The 18,230-nt window shown below is 35.8% G+C and overlaps 2 protein-coding genes across 3 annotated transcripts in view; both read right to left on the bottom strand.

Moving 5' to 3' along the window:
- LOC109844429 (SMR domain-containing protein At5g58720) overlaps positions 1-9,360 on the bottom strand; it is a 33,969-nt gene extending 24,609 nt beyond the window's left edge. The window contains exons 1-2 of one of the 2 annotated variants that reach the window (XM_020413449.1): positions 8,342-9,360; positions 3,161-3,186 (exon numbers count right to left, since the gene is read on the bottom strand). In XM_020413449.1, coding sequence (XP_020269038.1) covers positions 3,161-3,186; positions 8,342-9,152 — 837 coding nt within the window. In that variant the 5' untranslated portion in view covers positions 9,153-9,360. The remainder of the gene's footprint in view (positions 1-3,160; positions 3,187-8,341) is intronic. The other variant, XM_020413448.1, reaches the window with a different exon arrangement.
- LOC109846159 lies at positions 16,978-17,953 on the bottom strand. The gene is made up of 3 exons (XM_020415382.1): positions 17,885-17,953; positions 17,570-17,798; positions 16,978-17,492 (listed from the first exon to the last, which is right to left on the bottom strand). The coding sequence occupies exons 1-3, from the start codon at positions 17,951-17,953 to the stop codon at positions 16,978-16,980; spliced, it is 813 nt and encodes a 270-aa protein (XP_020270971.1).

The raw sequence follows: 18,230 nt of genomic DNA, 5'->3' as shown, positions 1-18,230 counted from the left end.
TATTGCAAGTATTGCAATCACCATATCACGACGGGTGTTACATAGGTGAAACATCACTTGCTAGTACTCGGAAGGGGTGAAGAAATGTGAGAAAGTTCCAGCAGCAGTGAAAAAGCAATGTGCAGAACTTCTAAAAGGAGTGGAATTAGGAAAAGAGAGAAAGGTAGCACTAGCTCAATCAATTGCAAGGATGGAAGAAGATTCAATCCAATAGGAGATTGATGATATTGAGGCACAAAGCGGACATGATAGCAGTAGCCAAGTCTAACAATTTAGAACATCTGGTCCATTAGATCAATTTGTTAATATTCAAGTCCGTCAAACGACGATTGAGAGTAGAATCAAAAGAGAATAGAGGGATGTCATAAGATTAGCCGATTTATCTTCGGTAACGGATTGGCATTCAACATCTTGAACAGTCTGTATTGGTGAGAGATGGCAGAGTCAATGGGGAAGCTTGGGACTGAGATGAAGCTTCCTACTCCTTATGAGATAAGGACTCGTATGCTAAAGAATGAAGTGAAGAATATAGATGCTATAAAGGCAACTCATAAGAAGGCTTAGGAGATATGGGCGCACTCTTATGTCTGATGCCATCGGACAAGAAAAGTAGGAGTTTAATTAACTTCCTCGTGAACTCATGGGAGGGGACTTTTTTTATAAGCCCATTAATGCATTGGCAGCTATTAAGTACGGGGAGTATCTTTTTCAGTGCCTTGATTAGATGGTGGAGGAGATTGGGGAGACGAATGTTCTCCAAATCATCACAGATAACCATTCTTCATATGTGCTTGTCGGGAAGAAGCTTATGGACAAGAGGAAGTCACTTTATTGGTCACCGTGTGCGGCACATTGCATTGACCTTCTATTAGAGGACATTGGAAAATTGAATACACATCGGGAGACACTTGAAGATACAAAAGCAATGATACACTTCATCTACAATCATTGTTAGGTCTTGAGCTTAATGAGAAAGTACATAGGTGGGAAGGAGCTATTGAGGCCTGCTGTTATTCGCGTTGCCACATCCTTCTTAACACTGCAAAGGTTGTATTCTTTAAAAGATCCTTTAAAGAATATGTTTGGTAGTTATGAGTTTCAGAGGAGCACTTGGGCAAAAAAGCCTAAATGAGTGAAGGCAAAGGAGAAGGTTCTTTACACGAGAGGGTTTTGGGGAAAGGTTCTCTTCTGTTTTATCACTACTCTTCCACTTGTTTATGTCCTTCGAGAAGTGGATTCAGATGTGAGACCCTCTGTGCCATTCTTATGTGAGATGATGAATAGTGCAAAGGAGAAGATCGCGGATGCATGCAGCAGAAAGAAGAGGGTGTACATGCCTTATTGGAAATTAATTGATTCTAGATGGACGAATGTTGCATCGACCTATCCATGTTGCCGCTTACTACCTCAATCCGAGATATTTCTATGGGTATAGATTTAGTGAGGATTTGGGGGTGAAGAAAGGGCTTCGCATGTGTATGAATCGCATGATCCTGAGAGAGCAATAGCTGATTGTGAGCTAGATGCTTATAAGGACAAGAGAGGAGAATTTGAAACATCCATGGCTCAAAAGACTCTTACTCAACGTAGTCCAAGTATTAATTTAATAATTTTATCAATCTTTTTCAATAATAATGGTGCTCGTTATGTTAATTTCCGATCTCTAAATGCATGGCTTCTTGGTTGGAGAGATTTAGCGATAATACTCCTACACTAAGGCGATTTGCAGTTCGTGTTCTCTCGTTCACTACTAGTGCATCCGGATGCTTACGGAAAATGTCATTTCTAAAATTTAGCTTAATATCATTAATCTTAGAAGCTCACAAGTTGTTATCCTTTCATGAAGGTCACTCGAAAAAGAGATGTTGTTTGGAGCACGAGCAACTTAACTCTCTTGTGTATGTCATGTACAATATCAAACTAATAGAAAGAAATATGTGGAGGATGTGTAAGATGGATCCCGTTTTATCCCGTTTTATTATATGAGATATCTCCTAATGATGAGTGGTTAGTCGAGGAGCCTTGTCTTCCGGACGATCCGAGTTGGCTAGATGGTGATGATGAAAATAGTGAGTATCTCGATGTCGTTGTAATTAATAATATAGTTATTAGCTACTGTGGAAGAAGATAAGAACTAAGAAAGATGCTCCAACCACAAAGAAACAAGAAGTTGATGGTTCTTGTAAGCATTCTTAGATCATTTCAATGGTTTTGTTTACTTGAATAAATATTTGAGTTGTTGATTGAAATTATTTCTACATCCTCTACACGAAAAGGAAAAGAGATCGCCACTTAAGATGAAGTGGATCCTGAGGATGCAAATTACACTCTAGAGGCGGATGACTTAGTTGTTTTGTGAGAGAACTAGAGGATGATGATTTTATCTTTTAGGATTTATTACAGCTTGAAACTTGAAAATTGAAACTTGTAAGTGTTTGATTTTGTTAGGACTTGTTTGATTGCTTTAAACTTAACGTATTTGATCATTTGATGATGCTTTTTGGAGTGGTTATTGGTCATCTATGACTAACTTTTGTTTAAGAAATTGGGATATTATATTTCTATATTTGATAATTACGATGTTGTGTTTAAAAATTTTGATGATTCTAATTAATAAAGTCATTTAAATTTATTTATATTTATAGAAAATTTAAATAATTAATAAACAATATAACCTACGTTATGCGTTATGTTTTTTTTTGCGTTTTTTCCATAACCCTTAACAATAAATAAGCGTTACGTTATGCGATATCATTTTTTCAACACTGGTTGGCACTAAATGGCCATTCAAAACTTTTATATTTTTTTATACTTTCATACTAAGTACTGAATGGCCCTATTATGGGGCTAAGAGGTGTAGAAGTTGACCCAAAAGTACGTGGTTGGAAGCAATTTAGAAAGATATGATAATAGTTAACAAGAGATGACCAAAACTACAAGTAAGTGGAAGAATAGGATTTATATAGTTAATCCCAAGTATTTGAGATAAACGCTTTGTTGGTGGTGGTGATGGTGCAGTGTTGTCGTTTATACTATGCACTGTTTGGCCAAATTTATAGAATTCTAGATTACTGACATTACTCACAGAAGCCTATCGGTTTTTACCAATACATCTTTAGTGTTTAATGGAAACTAGTGCACTGAAATTTTAAAAATATACCTTTTCAACATCGTTTCCACATTGACCTGTCCAGAAAAACAAAGTTTAGTCAGGTCACTAATTTTATACAACGGGAAATTCATCTATTAGAACGTCACAATCAGTAGATAAGACTTATTTTTATTTTTTTCAGAAGGAATTCCAACACACACACGCACACGATGTATATAGCTGTTTTCTGTAGCAAATACCCCCAAAGAACTATTGTGAAAACTACACATGCAGGGTATTGCATCTTCATTACAATTACTTACCATGTGCATACACAATTGCATGCAAAATGTCACATGGTAAAAGAATAAAAAATCTTGAAGTAGAATATAGTATATACCTTCTAACAGCAATATGAATAAAGCTAATAAAGCCTATGATAGATTTATGTTCAAAGTACCCAAATATAGCTAGCTCAACTAAACCAATTTGCAGTTGTCACTATAAAATGGTAAAACAATAATAAATTCTTGGAATGAAGGATATTGCCAGTTATTGACAAAATTAATGTACGGTGTACAATAAAACTGGTAAAACAACAGTAAAGTTTGGAATAAGATATATTCCCTAACACCAGATAAATAAAAAATAGTTGCCACAAGGGGAAAAGGTTACAAAATATATTATAACGAAATGATCAAAGTAATAGAGGTTACAAAATATATAATAACGAAATGATCAAAGTAATAGTAAATGAAATAACAATGAGGTTGTATTAAGAGTAAATGCAGGTCAGAATCCCATGGTGTAACTGTCTGCATTAAACAGAGTAAGGTAAAGATAGTGTATTATTAGTGTTTTAGCTATTGGCCAATATATCAGTTTTGAACCCTGGCTCTATAATATCTTAAATAGCTAACTGGATGTGATTGGAAAGAATTATCGATGAGACATTGGCTTGAATCCAGTATGCAGCTGAAATATCAGTTCTGAACGCTCGGGCGGCTTCTAATAGTAATCAAGTTGAACAGATTTTTAAAAAGGCACAATAACCAGATCAGAACCCTTTACTTATGAATTCATGCCACATACCCTCTACCCTATCTCCTAGACTATAATATAAGTCTACCCCCTCAGCCCATATTCCCCAAATCAACAGTCAACTTTCAGCAATGACGCCAGTGGTGGCAATGAAATTCACACAGCAGAAATGACTGGTAGCATCGTTGGAAAGGGAAAAATGAACCATGAAGGTTGCAGGTTGGTTTTTTCTGTTTACTTTTGCCAAATTCGAAGGGATTTTCTAACTTTTTCTTTCCTAGTTTCTTAATGTCTTTCATAAACCAGTGACAGAAAACTGCTTCCTTCGGACTTCGCAACTCCGAGAAACATCTTTGCCCACAAATGTTCTTGACTGGAATTTGTTGTAATTTTGTTATAAGAAGAGGTGGTAGTTGTTCTTTTAAACACTACTTGAAATGGAAAAGAAATTTCAAACATAACAGCTTTAAAGATAACGATGTTACATGCTTAACACATGCAAGTCGAAGATGAGACGATCTGAGGATCGGTGATTTTCAAAGTCTGTTGGGAACACGTAAACGCCACTGTGCTATGCCGGATCAAACCATTACCGACCATATCAACAATGTTTCAGGCCCCACGATTCAGAGATGGATAGAAACATCACATATTAAAATATGTTGTAATAGGCTTTGACTGGAATTTTGAGGATTAGTATTGGTTAGGTATAAGTGGTCTTGCATAATGAGCTTGTTGAGCACATTGGGTATCTTATTTATGAGATGGAATCATCCAGATTATTGTATATCCTGGATTGTCAATGTTCCAATAGCTCCTGCTTCAAAAAATTTGAATGATGAGTTATCTTCACCAAGTGCAGGAAAAATAATACCTTTAGATTCATGCCATAATTCAAGCCTGCACTGTTACCAGAACAAATATACAACCGCATGAAAATGATTTCAAGGCAACCTAAAACAAGCCATAGACCACTAGCATGTAGAAAAACCTTCTGTCATTCAGTCTATACTTTTACTTTCCATAGGATTCAATGTTCCATATGTAGCTCACTCCACTCAGTGTTATCTTCAACACCTTCTCGTGCCAATAGAACCATGTCATCCTAGATAGGCTAGATTACTTACCACTAGGGTGCAAACAGATTGAATATCGATCGGATATAACACTTACCATATTCGTATATCCAATCACAGATAAGAATACAGAAATCAGTCAGGAAAACTCATATTCATAACTGCAAAAATCGTATATAAAAACGGATATACATTCAGATATTTTTGCGGACATAGATGCGCATATAAAATGGATAAGAGAAAACTAGATATTGAAAAAGATTTAGTTCATATGATACAACTTACAAGAGAGTCCATTGATGTGTTCATTATATTAGAAAAGCAAAATCAGATCCCTGGATCATCAAAACTAACCTAAAATCCATTAATCCAAGGATCAAAACAATTGCAAATTTGCAATGGTATGATCAACTTGAACTTATATTCGGATATTCTGGATATTGACGCAGATATTTCACTACATATCTGCATGGTAACCATATCCTATCGGATATATATATTTAGCAACCATATATTTATCCATTATAATACAGATATATCTATGTATATGAACATAATTATTGCACCACTACTTAGAACTATGAAGCTTATGAACTGTGCAAAAAATGACTTGCAACTCCACAATCAAATCTAAGAATTCAACAAAGGGGTGTGAAAGAAGGATTCAAATAAAACTGGTGGATCAGTTATTCATTGGGATACCATTGATGAAAAAGGCAAATTATTTGCCGGCTTCTTTGATTAGAGTTTAAGTATCTTATATGGAAAAAGAGAATATTGCCCCACACTTTTTTAGGAGTCAGTATGAATCAGATATGATTTCAACTTTTAAAATCCAAAAATCAATTGCCCATCATATCATTGGACAACATAAAAAGTTTTCAACCTTTTGGTAAATAAATGAGAAATTCTGATTAGTGTAAAGTGTAAACTCTGAAAATTTGGCTCACTCTCTTCTTTGTCATTTCTCATCATCATTGTTTTTGTCTTATGTAGGATATACTGGTGGTCACTTAACTAGGGAAATAATTGGATAGAAGAAAAGCGCCCATGTAGTTGACTCCAAAATTTCAACATGCAATTTTTTTGTGTAGTGTTTTTGCCTCATACATACATGGACGACTATTTCTTCAGATCAATACCTTATCTTTTAGTTCTAAATCATTTCCAACCCACAATATGTCTAGGTTTTTTGGTGGATATAGCGAAGTCCTTCAAGGATGGTTCATGATGTACATGTCCATTAGCATTTTGATTATGGGATCTGTGACTGCATACAGAGTGAAAACTGAACATTGTCATTAATGTAGAAAAACACGCACATCTTGTTAGATGGCTTAATAGGACATGTTAACAGATGAAATCTTTCGTCATGGTAACACCTTAAAAAAGATGTATGACCTAAGTTGCATGGAAACGAATATGGGTACCGATACGGGTGCACGTATGGGTACGGGACACGGTAAATATGTGAAATGTAGGGTACGGGGACACGACTACATATATATAGCGAAATTAATAATTTACATGAGATCATTATTATTTTCTAATTGATGTGCTATTTAAAATTAATTTCTCATCATATTTTTAAGTTTCTTTTATTATGTTGACTATTATAAATTGGAAACATGTTTTTTAACTAGACACTCAACCCACCCTTTTAAATCATAGTTTTTAACTTGAATACATGCAGAATCATCTGGACCCATGTTTAACAAGTTTCAAGAAATGGACATGAAGTGTAGAATACACATCCAAGAAGTATATGATAAGTATTTTTAATTAAAACATATATCGTATAATTGAGCACATATCTGGGTAAATGTATGCATACGTCGAAGGAGTGTCCATGAAGTTTGGGTACAGATAAGTTTCGGGTACGTGTCGGATACGGTATGGCTTCATGATAGAAGTACTCGGGTAACATAGGGTAGGACGGAATAAACAAGTACACTTGACTAGTAACATCTTTTGTCTTTCGGAGGTATCACGGGACTAAGCAACCAACATCAAATAAAGAGTTTATTGACATCATTTGTTTCAGACCCACTAATTTGAAGATCTTATACCAGGCTTTACAATTTCTTCTAGTGTAACAGACAAAGGACATAAGTGAGTAACAATTGTTCTTCATACAGTTGTCAACATGTTTGTATCACTAGTTTTTAATGCAGCTTGAAGAATAAGCTTCCTTGAGGATCAGATGGTCAATTTTCTTATTCTAAATATTTGGTGTTGTGAGGCTACAAGACGAGAAGCTTGGAAACATAAAACCTCTAGACTCCAGGTTCTACTCAAACTAATTGCCTCAACTAAAGCTTATAATCACATTTAAGATTTATGTTAAACTATCACCATTACAATAAAATAGGTGGTTCCCAATCTCTCCCCTCATGAGAAGTTCACATCAGAGAGGAATTATTGGAAGTGAACTTTATCAGCTGTACATGATCACAAAAAATTTCCTAGTAAAAAAGTTCAGAAAAGAGTAATTCAAATCAAATTGAACAAAATGAGGCCAATACCCAGAGAAATGGATTTATAGTAGGTCATTTAACATGAAAATGGTCGAGCAATCTTTTCCCTTTTTTTTGTTTTTTGTTTTTGTTTTTTTTTTTAGAGTGCACTAAAGTTTCGGTTTTGACACAGAAAGTTGAACTCTACTATCACATATTGCATGATGTGAGGCTACAGAAGAAAAGCTTGATAAAACACAAATCTTCCAGACTCATCTGGGTTCTACTCAAACAAATTACTGAAACTAGAGCAAAGGAACGACCTTAGGATTTCTGTTAAACAATTAAAACTATGGTAGAATAGATGGATTCCATATCTCTCCTTCCTATAAGTTTTTGTTATTCAAGTATTATCGGAATCAAATTTCGTCAACTGCCAATGATCTTGGGAATGTCATAGTCAAGAAGTTCACCAAACAATAAGTAAAATCAAACATTGAGGATGAGGTGGGTCTATGTGCGGAGAAACTGGTCACATGTAGGTTATTCGCATGAAGGGTAACCATATTACAGACAGAGGAAAGACACAAAAACATTCTTTATTGACAAATTAATAACTTTCTTCAAGCAAACAGCCCAATCAACAAAAGAAAGATCAATGAAATGAATGAACTCACAAAGCACATCCTTGACCACGCCCATCCCAAGCTCCGAACTCTCCCCGAGCATCGAGCACAAGAACTCCTCCCCTTCCTCCACACTGTACTTCCTATCCTTCCCATTCCCATTCTTCACCTCCCTCCTCCCATTCGAAGAGGGTTTAACATACTCCCTCCCAATAACATCCGCAACGATCCCACTCGAAGCCGCAACCGCCTTCTTCTTCTTCTTCCTCTTCTCCTCCTCAATTTCCGCCACTGCCTGCAACGCATCCTCAGGATCTTCCAACTGAGCGCCGAGAATTCCAGCGGTCTTGAAGGGATCACGACCCGCCTCAGTGTAAGCCGAGGCAATCTGATCAAATGAAAGAGAAGAAAACGCTCCGGTAAGCCAATTTAGGTCTAGGGTTTCATTCTGCTCGTCCTCTCCTTCAGTGTCTGATCCCCAACGGGGTATTTGCTCGGATTGAGGGAGTGAAGGTAACGAGGGATTCCGCTTCTTCTTCTTCATCTTCTTCTTATTACCGCCTCCGTTATTCGATTCCGAGGGTTTCATCGTCGAAGTGAGGATTCCGGCGGCCTTGAAGGGATCGCGGCCGGACTCTGCATAAGCGGAGGCGATCTGCTCGAAGGGAACAGAGGAGAAGGCGCTGGTGAGCCAAGCTAGGGTTAGCGTTTCGCTCCGCCGCTCATCGACGCCGTCGGCGTCGGATCCGAGATGGACCGGCTTGTCGATGGAGAGGGAGGGGAATTGAGGCTGGGCGGGGGAAGGGGACGAGGGCTTCCGCTTCTTTTTCGCTTTACTCCTGTTGGACTTCGAGGGTTTCATGGCTGATTCTGGAGGAGGTGAGGATTTGGGGACCGTTGAAACAATTGGAGCGGGGTGGGCGGAGGAGGAATAAAAACAAGGGGGTTTTTTTCCTACTTTTGATTTTGAGGAGCTCGTGAAAAGAGCTTTTAATAATAGTGGGAGAAGAGGAATTAGTAAAGGGGGATTAATGTGAGAGGAGATGGGAGTGGTGGACCGAGAGTGAGGATTCCACGCGCTGCTGAGAATGTTATCACCCACGAGCCGGGAATCTCGCTTTTACGAGACCGGGCGGATTTTACGTTCTGATATGAGGTTCATGGTAGGATTCGGAGGCGCACAAATGTTACAGCCCGCATTTATATTGGCTGTTTGGTTGGTTTCTCTAAATATAGTAAACCTATTTCCAAGCTTAGATATAGATTTCCATGTGTTTTATAGGTTTCTTAAAGTTTGTTTGGTTCAACACAAAATAGGTTGGGAAATTTATTTCCTCACACATCCATTGTTTGTTTCACATCTAAAAAAATAGAAACTAAGAATAGGAAATGTCACTTTTTATTTCCTCTAGTTTGGATGGAAGAAGTGCACAATGAGAAAAACAAGATGTGCTCACCATGTTGAGGTTACCACCAAAAAAACATGCACATAATAAAAGTTCGTATTCATTTCAACAATCAAATTCTAACACCACTTTACAGCTGCTATAAAAATTTTTTGCAATCAATCTTAACAAATAGTCAAAGGTCATGTTTTTCAATAAAGAGTTGCAACTTAAATTAACTTTCTAAAACTTATAAACCACATAACAAACAGAATCTTACATTTCATAATTGCTCAGATTAACGAGGTAAAACTCAAGCATTAACTTTTCTGAAAAAATACAAATTTCACGAGAAGTCGCGCCTCGAGTTACGAAACTCAGTGATGAAATAAAAGCTGAAAGGATTCTTATCTTATATGTGAACTGGAAACAAACATGCCAAAAATGTTAATAACAGATACAAGATCAATTTGTACAATTCAAAGAAATATAATGTTAAAGCAAACATACGTGTAAATTCATAACAACATAAGCAACTTTCCAGGCGAAGCTTCAGCAAAATTCTAAAAATGGCTTCTGCTATGACAACAATCAAAAAATAGCAAAGTTAGCACTAAAATCTATGTGGCGTGTTCTATTTCTCTTTGGACCAAAAGAAGGATCATCTGAGAGACCCAATGTTACAAATGTAATTTCAGAAAAAGAGAACCATACTATTATGCTAATTAATGGTAAGAAGAATGATGGTAACAAGAATAATAAATATGATTCAGTTTCTAACTTACATGAATGATTTAATACAAATCATCATAGACATATGTAAGCTCAGAACTTGAAGATAATCATAAGTGACAGCCATCCAATACTTAAGTGCCCATGTAGTGCTTGATGTGTGAGAGCTTTATCAATAACATTATTGATAGCCATGCTAATACATGAGAGTTCATGTAGGTTGCTAAATCATAAATATTGATCAAAAGCATGATGCACATCTACGACATACATGAGTCTCAATGCAGGTTGCATATCACAATATTTTTCATTATCATCATTGCTTGATGAGTCAGATAGTATCTATGCATGAAAGCCTCATGTTGTATAAGGAAAACAAGTATATTGGCAATTGTTAAAATTTCCAAAATCTAATGGGTGCTCAGAAAATGACCAACAAACTACAAAGATAGTCATACCAGTACATGAGGTCTAAATGTAGGTTGTTATCCTTTGAAATTGGTCAAATATCATAGCAACGACTCATGTTGATAGGTAAGAAATTAAATATTTGGTGCTTCTGTTGGAGGATCCTGCAACAATGAGCCAGGATTATTAGATAATATATTCAGATTTATAGCTCAATTTCCATACAGGGGCTGTTTGGTTTGTTTCCCTAATTATAGGAAACTCATTTGCAAGCAAAAACATTCATTTTCATGTGTTTTTAAATGTTTTTTAAATTTTTCTTGGCTCATCACAGAACATCGCTTCTCATTTTCTCCAGTTTGGATGGAAGAAGTGCACGATTCTAAAAACTAGATGTGCTCACCATGGTGAGGTTACCATCAAAAAGAGAACTAAAAGCATTGAAAAGAGGCTCACATTATGAAATAGGCAAAATTTTGGATACAAAAAACTTAAAGCATTGAAAAGAGGCTCACCTTGCCAAATAGGTAAAATTTTAGATACAGAAAACTAAAAGCATTGCAGAACTAAGTAGTTAATTATCGCTGACAGTTGAAAAGAATAGAAAACTTAAAAGCAAGTTCAAGATAGCAAAAAGAGGCTCACCTTGCCAAATAGGCAAACTTTTGGACCAAAGAAAGAAATCCAAGCACTGAAAATGCCCTACTACTGAAAAATGCAATCAATAAAGGTGTTGAAGGATACACAGTGCCGAGACTAAATATTTCAAATCATGAACCAATTCAAAAAATATTTATCCTCTCAAAAAATAATTATATCAACACAAGCCAAATACCAACAAGAGATGAGATTCTGTTCACGCATCTCACATAACTTTCTTTCTCAATGTAATCCTCAAACACCTGAATGCTCAGATTTTAAAGTATTACCGAACTTCAACAACTAAGATAGCTACGGAAAGTGTGAATATATTAAAAGAACAAGTCTTGGAGTGTAATACTTGAATGCTCAGATTAAAAAAAAAAGATCTCCTTCGATACTTCATTTGGCGCTTGTCTCATATATCGTCCACATATGTGATAAATTGCTTCAAGCACTTTGTTGAAATATCTACTTAAGATCTCCCCGGATCTAATAAAATGTGACCTTATGATGCTATTTTTGGTTTTATGACCCAAAATATTTAACGTCGTGGCAAGTTGTTCCTCTACTGTAACATGCCGAGAATCTTTTAAAAGTTCATTTGACCTCATAATTCTTGCAAGATTGTGGAAAGCCCCACTCCGCATTCTGACATAGGTTTGACAACTATCTAAATATCCATGCTCTATGTAGTGCATGTGGTCAAGTCTCCTTTTTTTAATTAATTTTTCAATAGTTGGACCGCTACGTATTCTTCTACGTCTAGCTTGCATGAATGTAACTAAGATCAATATGATAGATAGTGTAGCCCTAGAGACAATGCTCACTATCATTTCTTCATAAACACATTCACCATCCATCTATAATACCCATATTAAATCAATTATCAGTTTGAATGAAAAATAAAGTAGTACACGTGTGACAAATATTTATAATGTACTATATGATCTGAATATTAAACTGCATCATTGAGAAACAAGTTTTTGCCATAAAAATCAAAACAATTACTAAGTAATCTTATATAAAAAGCTAACTTTATATTCATGGGTTGAACCAAATTCATAGCTGGAACCAATAAGCAACGAGATCACAATAATCATTTTCTTCCTAAATAGAGGTTGAACCAAATTCATAGCTGGAACCAATAAGCAACGAGATCACAATAATCATTTTCTTCCTAAATAGAGGATTTAACATAAAGATTAGAGCACTAAATAAGCAACGAGATCACAATAATCATTTTCTTCCTAAATAGAGGATTTAACATAAAGATTAGAGCACTACAATCATAGTCAAAATAGAAGATTTGAAGCAGTGTTATAAAATCAAGATTTTGAAGAGCATGAGGTAGTGTACGTCGTTGTTTCGAACAGGTCTCTGTCGAAGATGAGATAGTGATCCTATGGTCTACACATACTTAGGATATAACAAATCTTTTCTATATAACGAAAGAGGAGTACACGCGGAACTAGTATATATAATACTTAGCACATATAGGAAAATTAATAAATTATATAATTTAAGAAGTACTCAAAACTAATAAGTATATATAATACTTAGCATCCATATTGAAGTGTTTCATTCTATTTGCATAACCCATGCATTATCACAAACACGAGCAACCCCTATGCATAAATATGGTGTCATTTTCGGTGGTAACCTATGACATGATCGGATTCAACATGCTTTAAATGTTATTACAGATATGTAAATTCTTCCTCGTAGATAAAATCTTAATCATGAAAACAAATAAATAACTCGCTATAAATTACAAAAATAAAAAGCGACATACTAACATCTGGTCTATAGTGAATATAAACATGTCTCTCTTTCAGCACTATAAGGGGGTGTTTGTTTCAAATCCCAAAATTTCAGGATATGGATTTCAAGATAAAATTTGAAATCCATAAATTTTTTGGTGGGTTTTAGGATCTCTAAAATGTTGTTTGTTTTAACAAAATTTTAGGATATGAAATACCAAAACTTAGAATGTTTTGTTTGTTTCAAACTTAAATTATAGCATTACAAATTTTAGAATTTGAAATCCCAAATTGTAGCAAACAAAATTTAGGATCGCCAAAATAATGATTGGTGAATTTAAGAATTTTTGGTGAGCTTACCCCCAATAAAAAATAAAAACTATTGTATTTACTCTTCAAGAAAGCCCACAACAAAAGATGAAACTGAAATTGAAACTGAAACATAAACTTAATTTCCCAGAGCATGGTCTCCTATACATGTTAGCTCAGTCAAGGTCACCAGCACAACCACGTCCAGCAAGCATACAATGCATTCTAGAATAATGATGTAGAAGAATAAGGAGGTAATGTAGCCAAATCAAAAGCAACAAACCCAGCAACCCAGACCACCAGCGGCAAAAACAAAGACCTCCAGCAACAAAATCACAAGCAACCAAGTTTAAAGCACAAGCCATCAAGAACAAGTCAACAAGCAAACTGTATATGAGAGTCAAAATTTTGTTTCAGGCCCCTTTAACAAAAAATTAAACAAAACCTGTATATGAGACTGTGTACAAAAGTATGGTTTGTGGCTCAAAATTAAACAAAACCTGTATATGAGACTGTGTACAAAAGTATGGTTTGTTTCAGGCCCCAAATCAGAGTAGTTGAAACAAATTATACACTCAACGTTTGGATCCTCATAACTTGCTAGTATGGTTCAAGCTTTTCTGAATAAATAAAAGCAAAGGAATGAAGTACATAGAACAAATATTGTGCATGAATGAGATAACCAATAAATTTGAAGTAACCAAACCACAAATATCTAGGGAAAAGACTTACCTGTGTACAAAATTAGTCTTGAGAAACCACAAATAAAGGAATTATTGTCATGAACTGTCAATAAAACAATTTGATGGGAGAGTTCTCTCTCATTAGCTCAAAAACAAGCATTGAAAACAACAAGCACAACAAATAGTGTCAAACACAACAAATGGATAGGGCTGTTTCAATACTCAGGATAATTCTTAGAAAACTAATTAAACGATAGAGTCAAGCACAACAAATAGAGCAATTGATGTAGGAGAATAAAGCCACCAACAACCACAAGATTATGAATACCAAGGCTCATAGAATAATGATGTAGAAGAATAAAGAGGTAATGTAGCCAAATCAAAAGCAACAAACCCAGCAACTCAGACCACCAGCATGAAAACTCATAATAGGAACAAGTTAGGGGCTCAGATATAAGTATTAAAATTGAATACATAGATTGCCTCATCTAACAATGGTGTTGCAATGTAGGTTGCAATCAAATGAATGGATTGCCTCACCGAACATTGTAAATACAATGTAGGTTGCAATCACATGAATGAATTGCCTTACCTAACATTGTAAATGCAATGTAGGTTGCATTCTCATCCAAGATTACCCTACCTAAACATAGCAAAACATTGTAGATTGCATTCTCTTAACTAAGACCATCATCATTGCCCACTTAGAAGAATACAAAGTAGCCATACCGAAAATCGTGCAATGTAGGTTACTATCAAATATCATATCTAATGATATTTATATAAACCTGCAAAAGAACCAAAGCTATAATGAGATTGCAATTAGATTAGTGAAATTAGTTACATCATTAAGTTGTTAAACTTACAAAATTAGCAACATAAAGCTACACCACTAAGTGTTCAACTTACAAAATTAGTTTCATCATTAAGTTGTTAAATATACAATGAGTTTACAAATGCAATAGATATGTCAAGTCTTCAAAAGTAGTGCAATATCAAGTTTTCATAAGTCAAACCCTTGCTCGTTGATAATCTTCTCTATAAATAGCTTTTGAGAATTTTTGGTTTTGATGATCAACCTCCTAGCTTCTGATTCATGGTCATACAAGTAATCAAGCACTTTATCTAATACCACCTCAGAAAATTCACTCTCATGCGTCATTACAACATTCGCCATGGTCTCACTCCAATGCACAACACGTTGATGTACATGTTGATTTTGAATTGAGAACGACATCGTGTCAATGAAACCGCGCATGAGAGTCTCATCCTCTTTAGCCTTGCTACTCTTCTTCCTAGGAGTTGATGTATCAATTGATGCAGAAGTTACCCCACTAGAAGCCTTCAATTTCTTACCTTGAGAGTTGTGGTTTTGCCCACTTAATTTCTCGGGCTCAAGATGTGGGCTTAGGGACAAATCAACCTCATTATCACTAAGTATTACATGATCCTCATCTCTATCTGTATCATGTTGTCTAGAGCCAAGCTTTTCAGTCATATCTTTGGTGAAATCACCCTTTGTTTGGTCATCTCCCGTGATATAACACAAGTTCTCATAGTGAATGAGAGGAGTGTTCAAATACTCCTTCAATCTAGAGTTATTGCATTTTTTTCCTGTGCAATGAAATATTGCAAAATCAGTTACTAAGAAGTAATTATTCAAAGTTTGCTTATTTATCAAAAATATTACCTTTGTCCACCTATCAAAACAATCTGGATCCATAGTGACAATCTTAGTTTATGGATCATAACCAACCCCACTCATGTCCATGACAGTGCGCATATCAAAATATTTACCCTTCAAGGACTTGACATGGTTCATGACATTCTCCTTTGTGAACTCAGTGCCACACTTCTTGTTAACCTCCTCTGCAGCTCTTCGATATGCAAGCACCTTAAAGTTTTTGTCAACTTTGAGACCATCCTTAGCCATCTGAGCAAGGAAGGGGATTAACACATCATCATTCTCTGCAGTCCATTTAGCATTAGGCACCCCCCTTGTATTCTCTTTTTTGTTCAGGACTTTTGGTGGCATTTTTCTTTTAGTAACTATCCGCTTCTTGCTTTTGCTTGGTGAGGCAGCATCATCCTCAAGGTCAATTGCCACTGGCCTCTTCAAAGAATGAGTCTCACTTGAATGGGTACCAGGGGAAGTGTGGATAAGTAGGTGGCCACTGTTAAGCATATTCATAAACGACATGGGTTGCTGAGTCATAAATGAGTAGTTCATATCATAAGGATTGTAAGATGGATAAGTCGGTGGAGCAATGTATTGGGGCGGAGGGAATGGTTGTGTAGTGGGTGGTGGGGGAGCCGGGAAGTATGGATAAGTGGGTGTTGTTGGTGTTCTAGGTAAAGTATTCCTGAACTTATCACTTTCATTAGAATTTGCCATGACTGATTGTTACAAATTAAAACAGACAAATAACAAATTTCAAACCTCATGTTAGTACAATAATAGAGTATGAACATCAAAAAGTAGCATTCATAAAGCCTGGTCTTCATAGCTAAATCAGGAAAACTCAAATAAACCACAAGCTTGAAAAACCGGTATGCAAACAAGCCTCGCGGCTCATATAATCAAGGTTGCAAACAAGCACAAAATTAAACAGAACCGCAAGCTGGCAAGTTTGATATATACAAAAATAGCATGCGAAAATGATAATATACTCATTTATCCATGAGTATTGTTGTAACATGAACGAATACATAGAGGTAGTAGACAATATATCAACGAGTACAATAACACATGGAGAATATAACTTAGATTACATCCCGATCTCGGTTGTGTCTCCATCGCGCCATTTAGCACAATAATCTTCCCACATATCAATTGCAATTTGATCCCTCTTTGCTCTCCATTCATTTTTTGAATCTCTTTTCTCTCTTTGTGTCATAGTTTGAGTAAAGTCAACAACACCCTCTTCACCTTCATTTGCTATTTCATCTCCATCCTCTTCAATATGGTTGTCCTCATGCAACAACTCATCGCCCGGGTCTTCTATGGCGATATAGTTATGAAGTATAGTACATGCAATAACTATATCAACTTGAGTTGGAAAAGGGTAATGTGGCTTCGCGGATAGGATTTTGAAATGATTTTTTAATACCTCAAATGTTGATTTAATTTTAGACCTTAGGGATGAGTGTCTTAAATTGAACAACTCTTGCCTATTATTGATTGGCCTACCCTTGTGCTCATTTAGATGATACCACACTCCTCGATATGGGGAGATAAAGCCATGCATAGTAGTGTAGCCCGCATCACACAAATAATATTTTCCTACATTTATCAAAAAGAAATTTAGTATATTTTTAATTATAATTAAGTAGACATACTTTATTTGATTGATTTATTACCATCGTAAACTCTCAATCTGCGAGGTTGTGGTCTAGATAACACATCTTGCAAAACTCTATAATCATTTGCAGATCCCTCCCATCCAGCTAGAACATACGAAAATAACTTGTTGGGAGTGCATGCAGCTAGAACATTTTGAGTTACACCTTTACGACCTCTAAAACGTGCAACAAGGTTAGCGGGAAGCATGGCGTCGATATGGGTTCCATCTATCATGCCAATACAATCCTATATGATACATTAAACAGTTATTAATAATAGAAAGATAAAATTAACTGTTAGATTATGAGTAGTTATATTATAATAACGATTACCTTGAAATAAGGATAATATAACGGGTTAGTGGCAATCTCTGGTGATGCTTTATTTGGTGCTTGCTTCATGTACCGCCCCCTTAAACGACCAACGGCTTCCAAGCACTTGTTAAAGTATTTTGAAATGGTTTCCCCCGATCTTATGAAATGTGACCTAACAATTCTATTTTTTGTTTTATGGCCTAATATATTAAGGAACATGAGCAATTGTTCTTCTACTTTAACAACCCGTCCATCTTTTAGTAGGTCGACATATCTCATTATGCTAACAAGATTATGAAATGCACGCGGCCTCATTCTAACATAAGCCCTACAACTCTCTGTAGACGGTAAAAAAATACCTCCG

The sequence above is a fragment of the Asparagus officinalis genome, chromosome 6 (assembly GCF_001876935.1).
Source record: "Asparagus officinalis chromosome 6, Aspof.V1, whole genome shotgun sequence".
NCBI lineage: Eukaryota > Viridiplantae > Streptophyta > Magnoliopsida > Asparagales > Asparagaceae > Asparagus > Asparagus officinalis.
Note: the sequence above shows the minus strand (reverse complement) of the source record. Positions and strands in the feature narration are given on the sequence as shown.

What these genes read in the sequence shown, in the direction of transcription:
- LOC109846159 (XM_020415382.1), bottom strand. Translation starts at nt 17,953, where the DNA reads ATGAAGCAAGCACCAAATAAAGCATCACCAGAGATTGCCACTAACCCG. An exon ending in TATATTATCCTTATTTCAAG is followed by an intron (nt 17,799 to 17,884) that starts GTAATCGTTATT and finishes TGTATCATATAG; the next exon opens with GATTGTATTGGCATGATAGA. An exon ending in CAGATTGAGAGTTTACGATG is followed by an intron (nt 17,493 to 17,569) that starts GTAATAAATCAA and finishes TGATAAATGTAG; the next exon opens with GAAAATATTATTTGTGTGAT.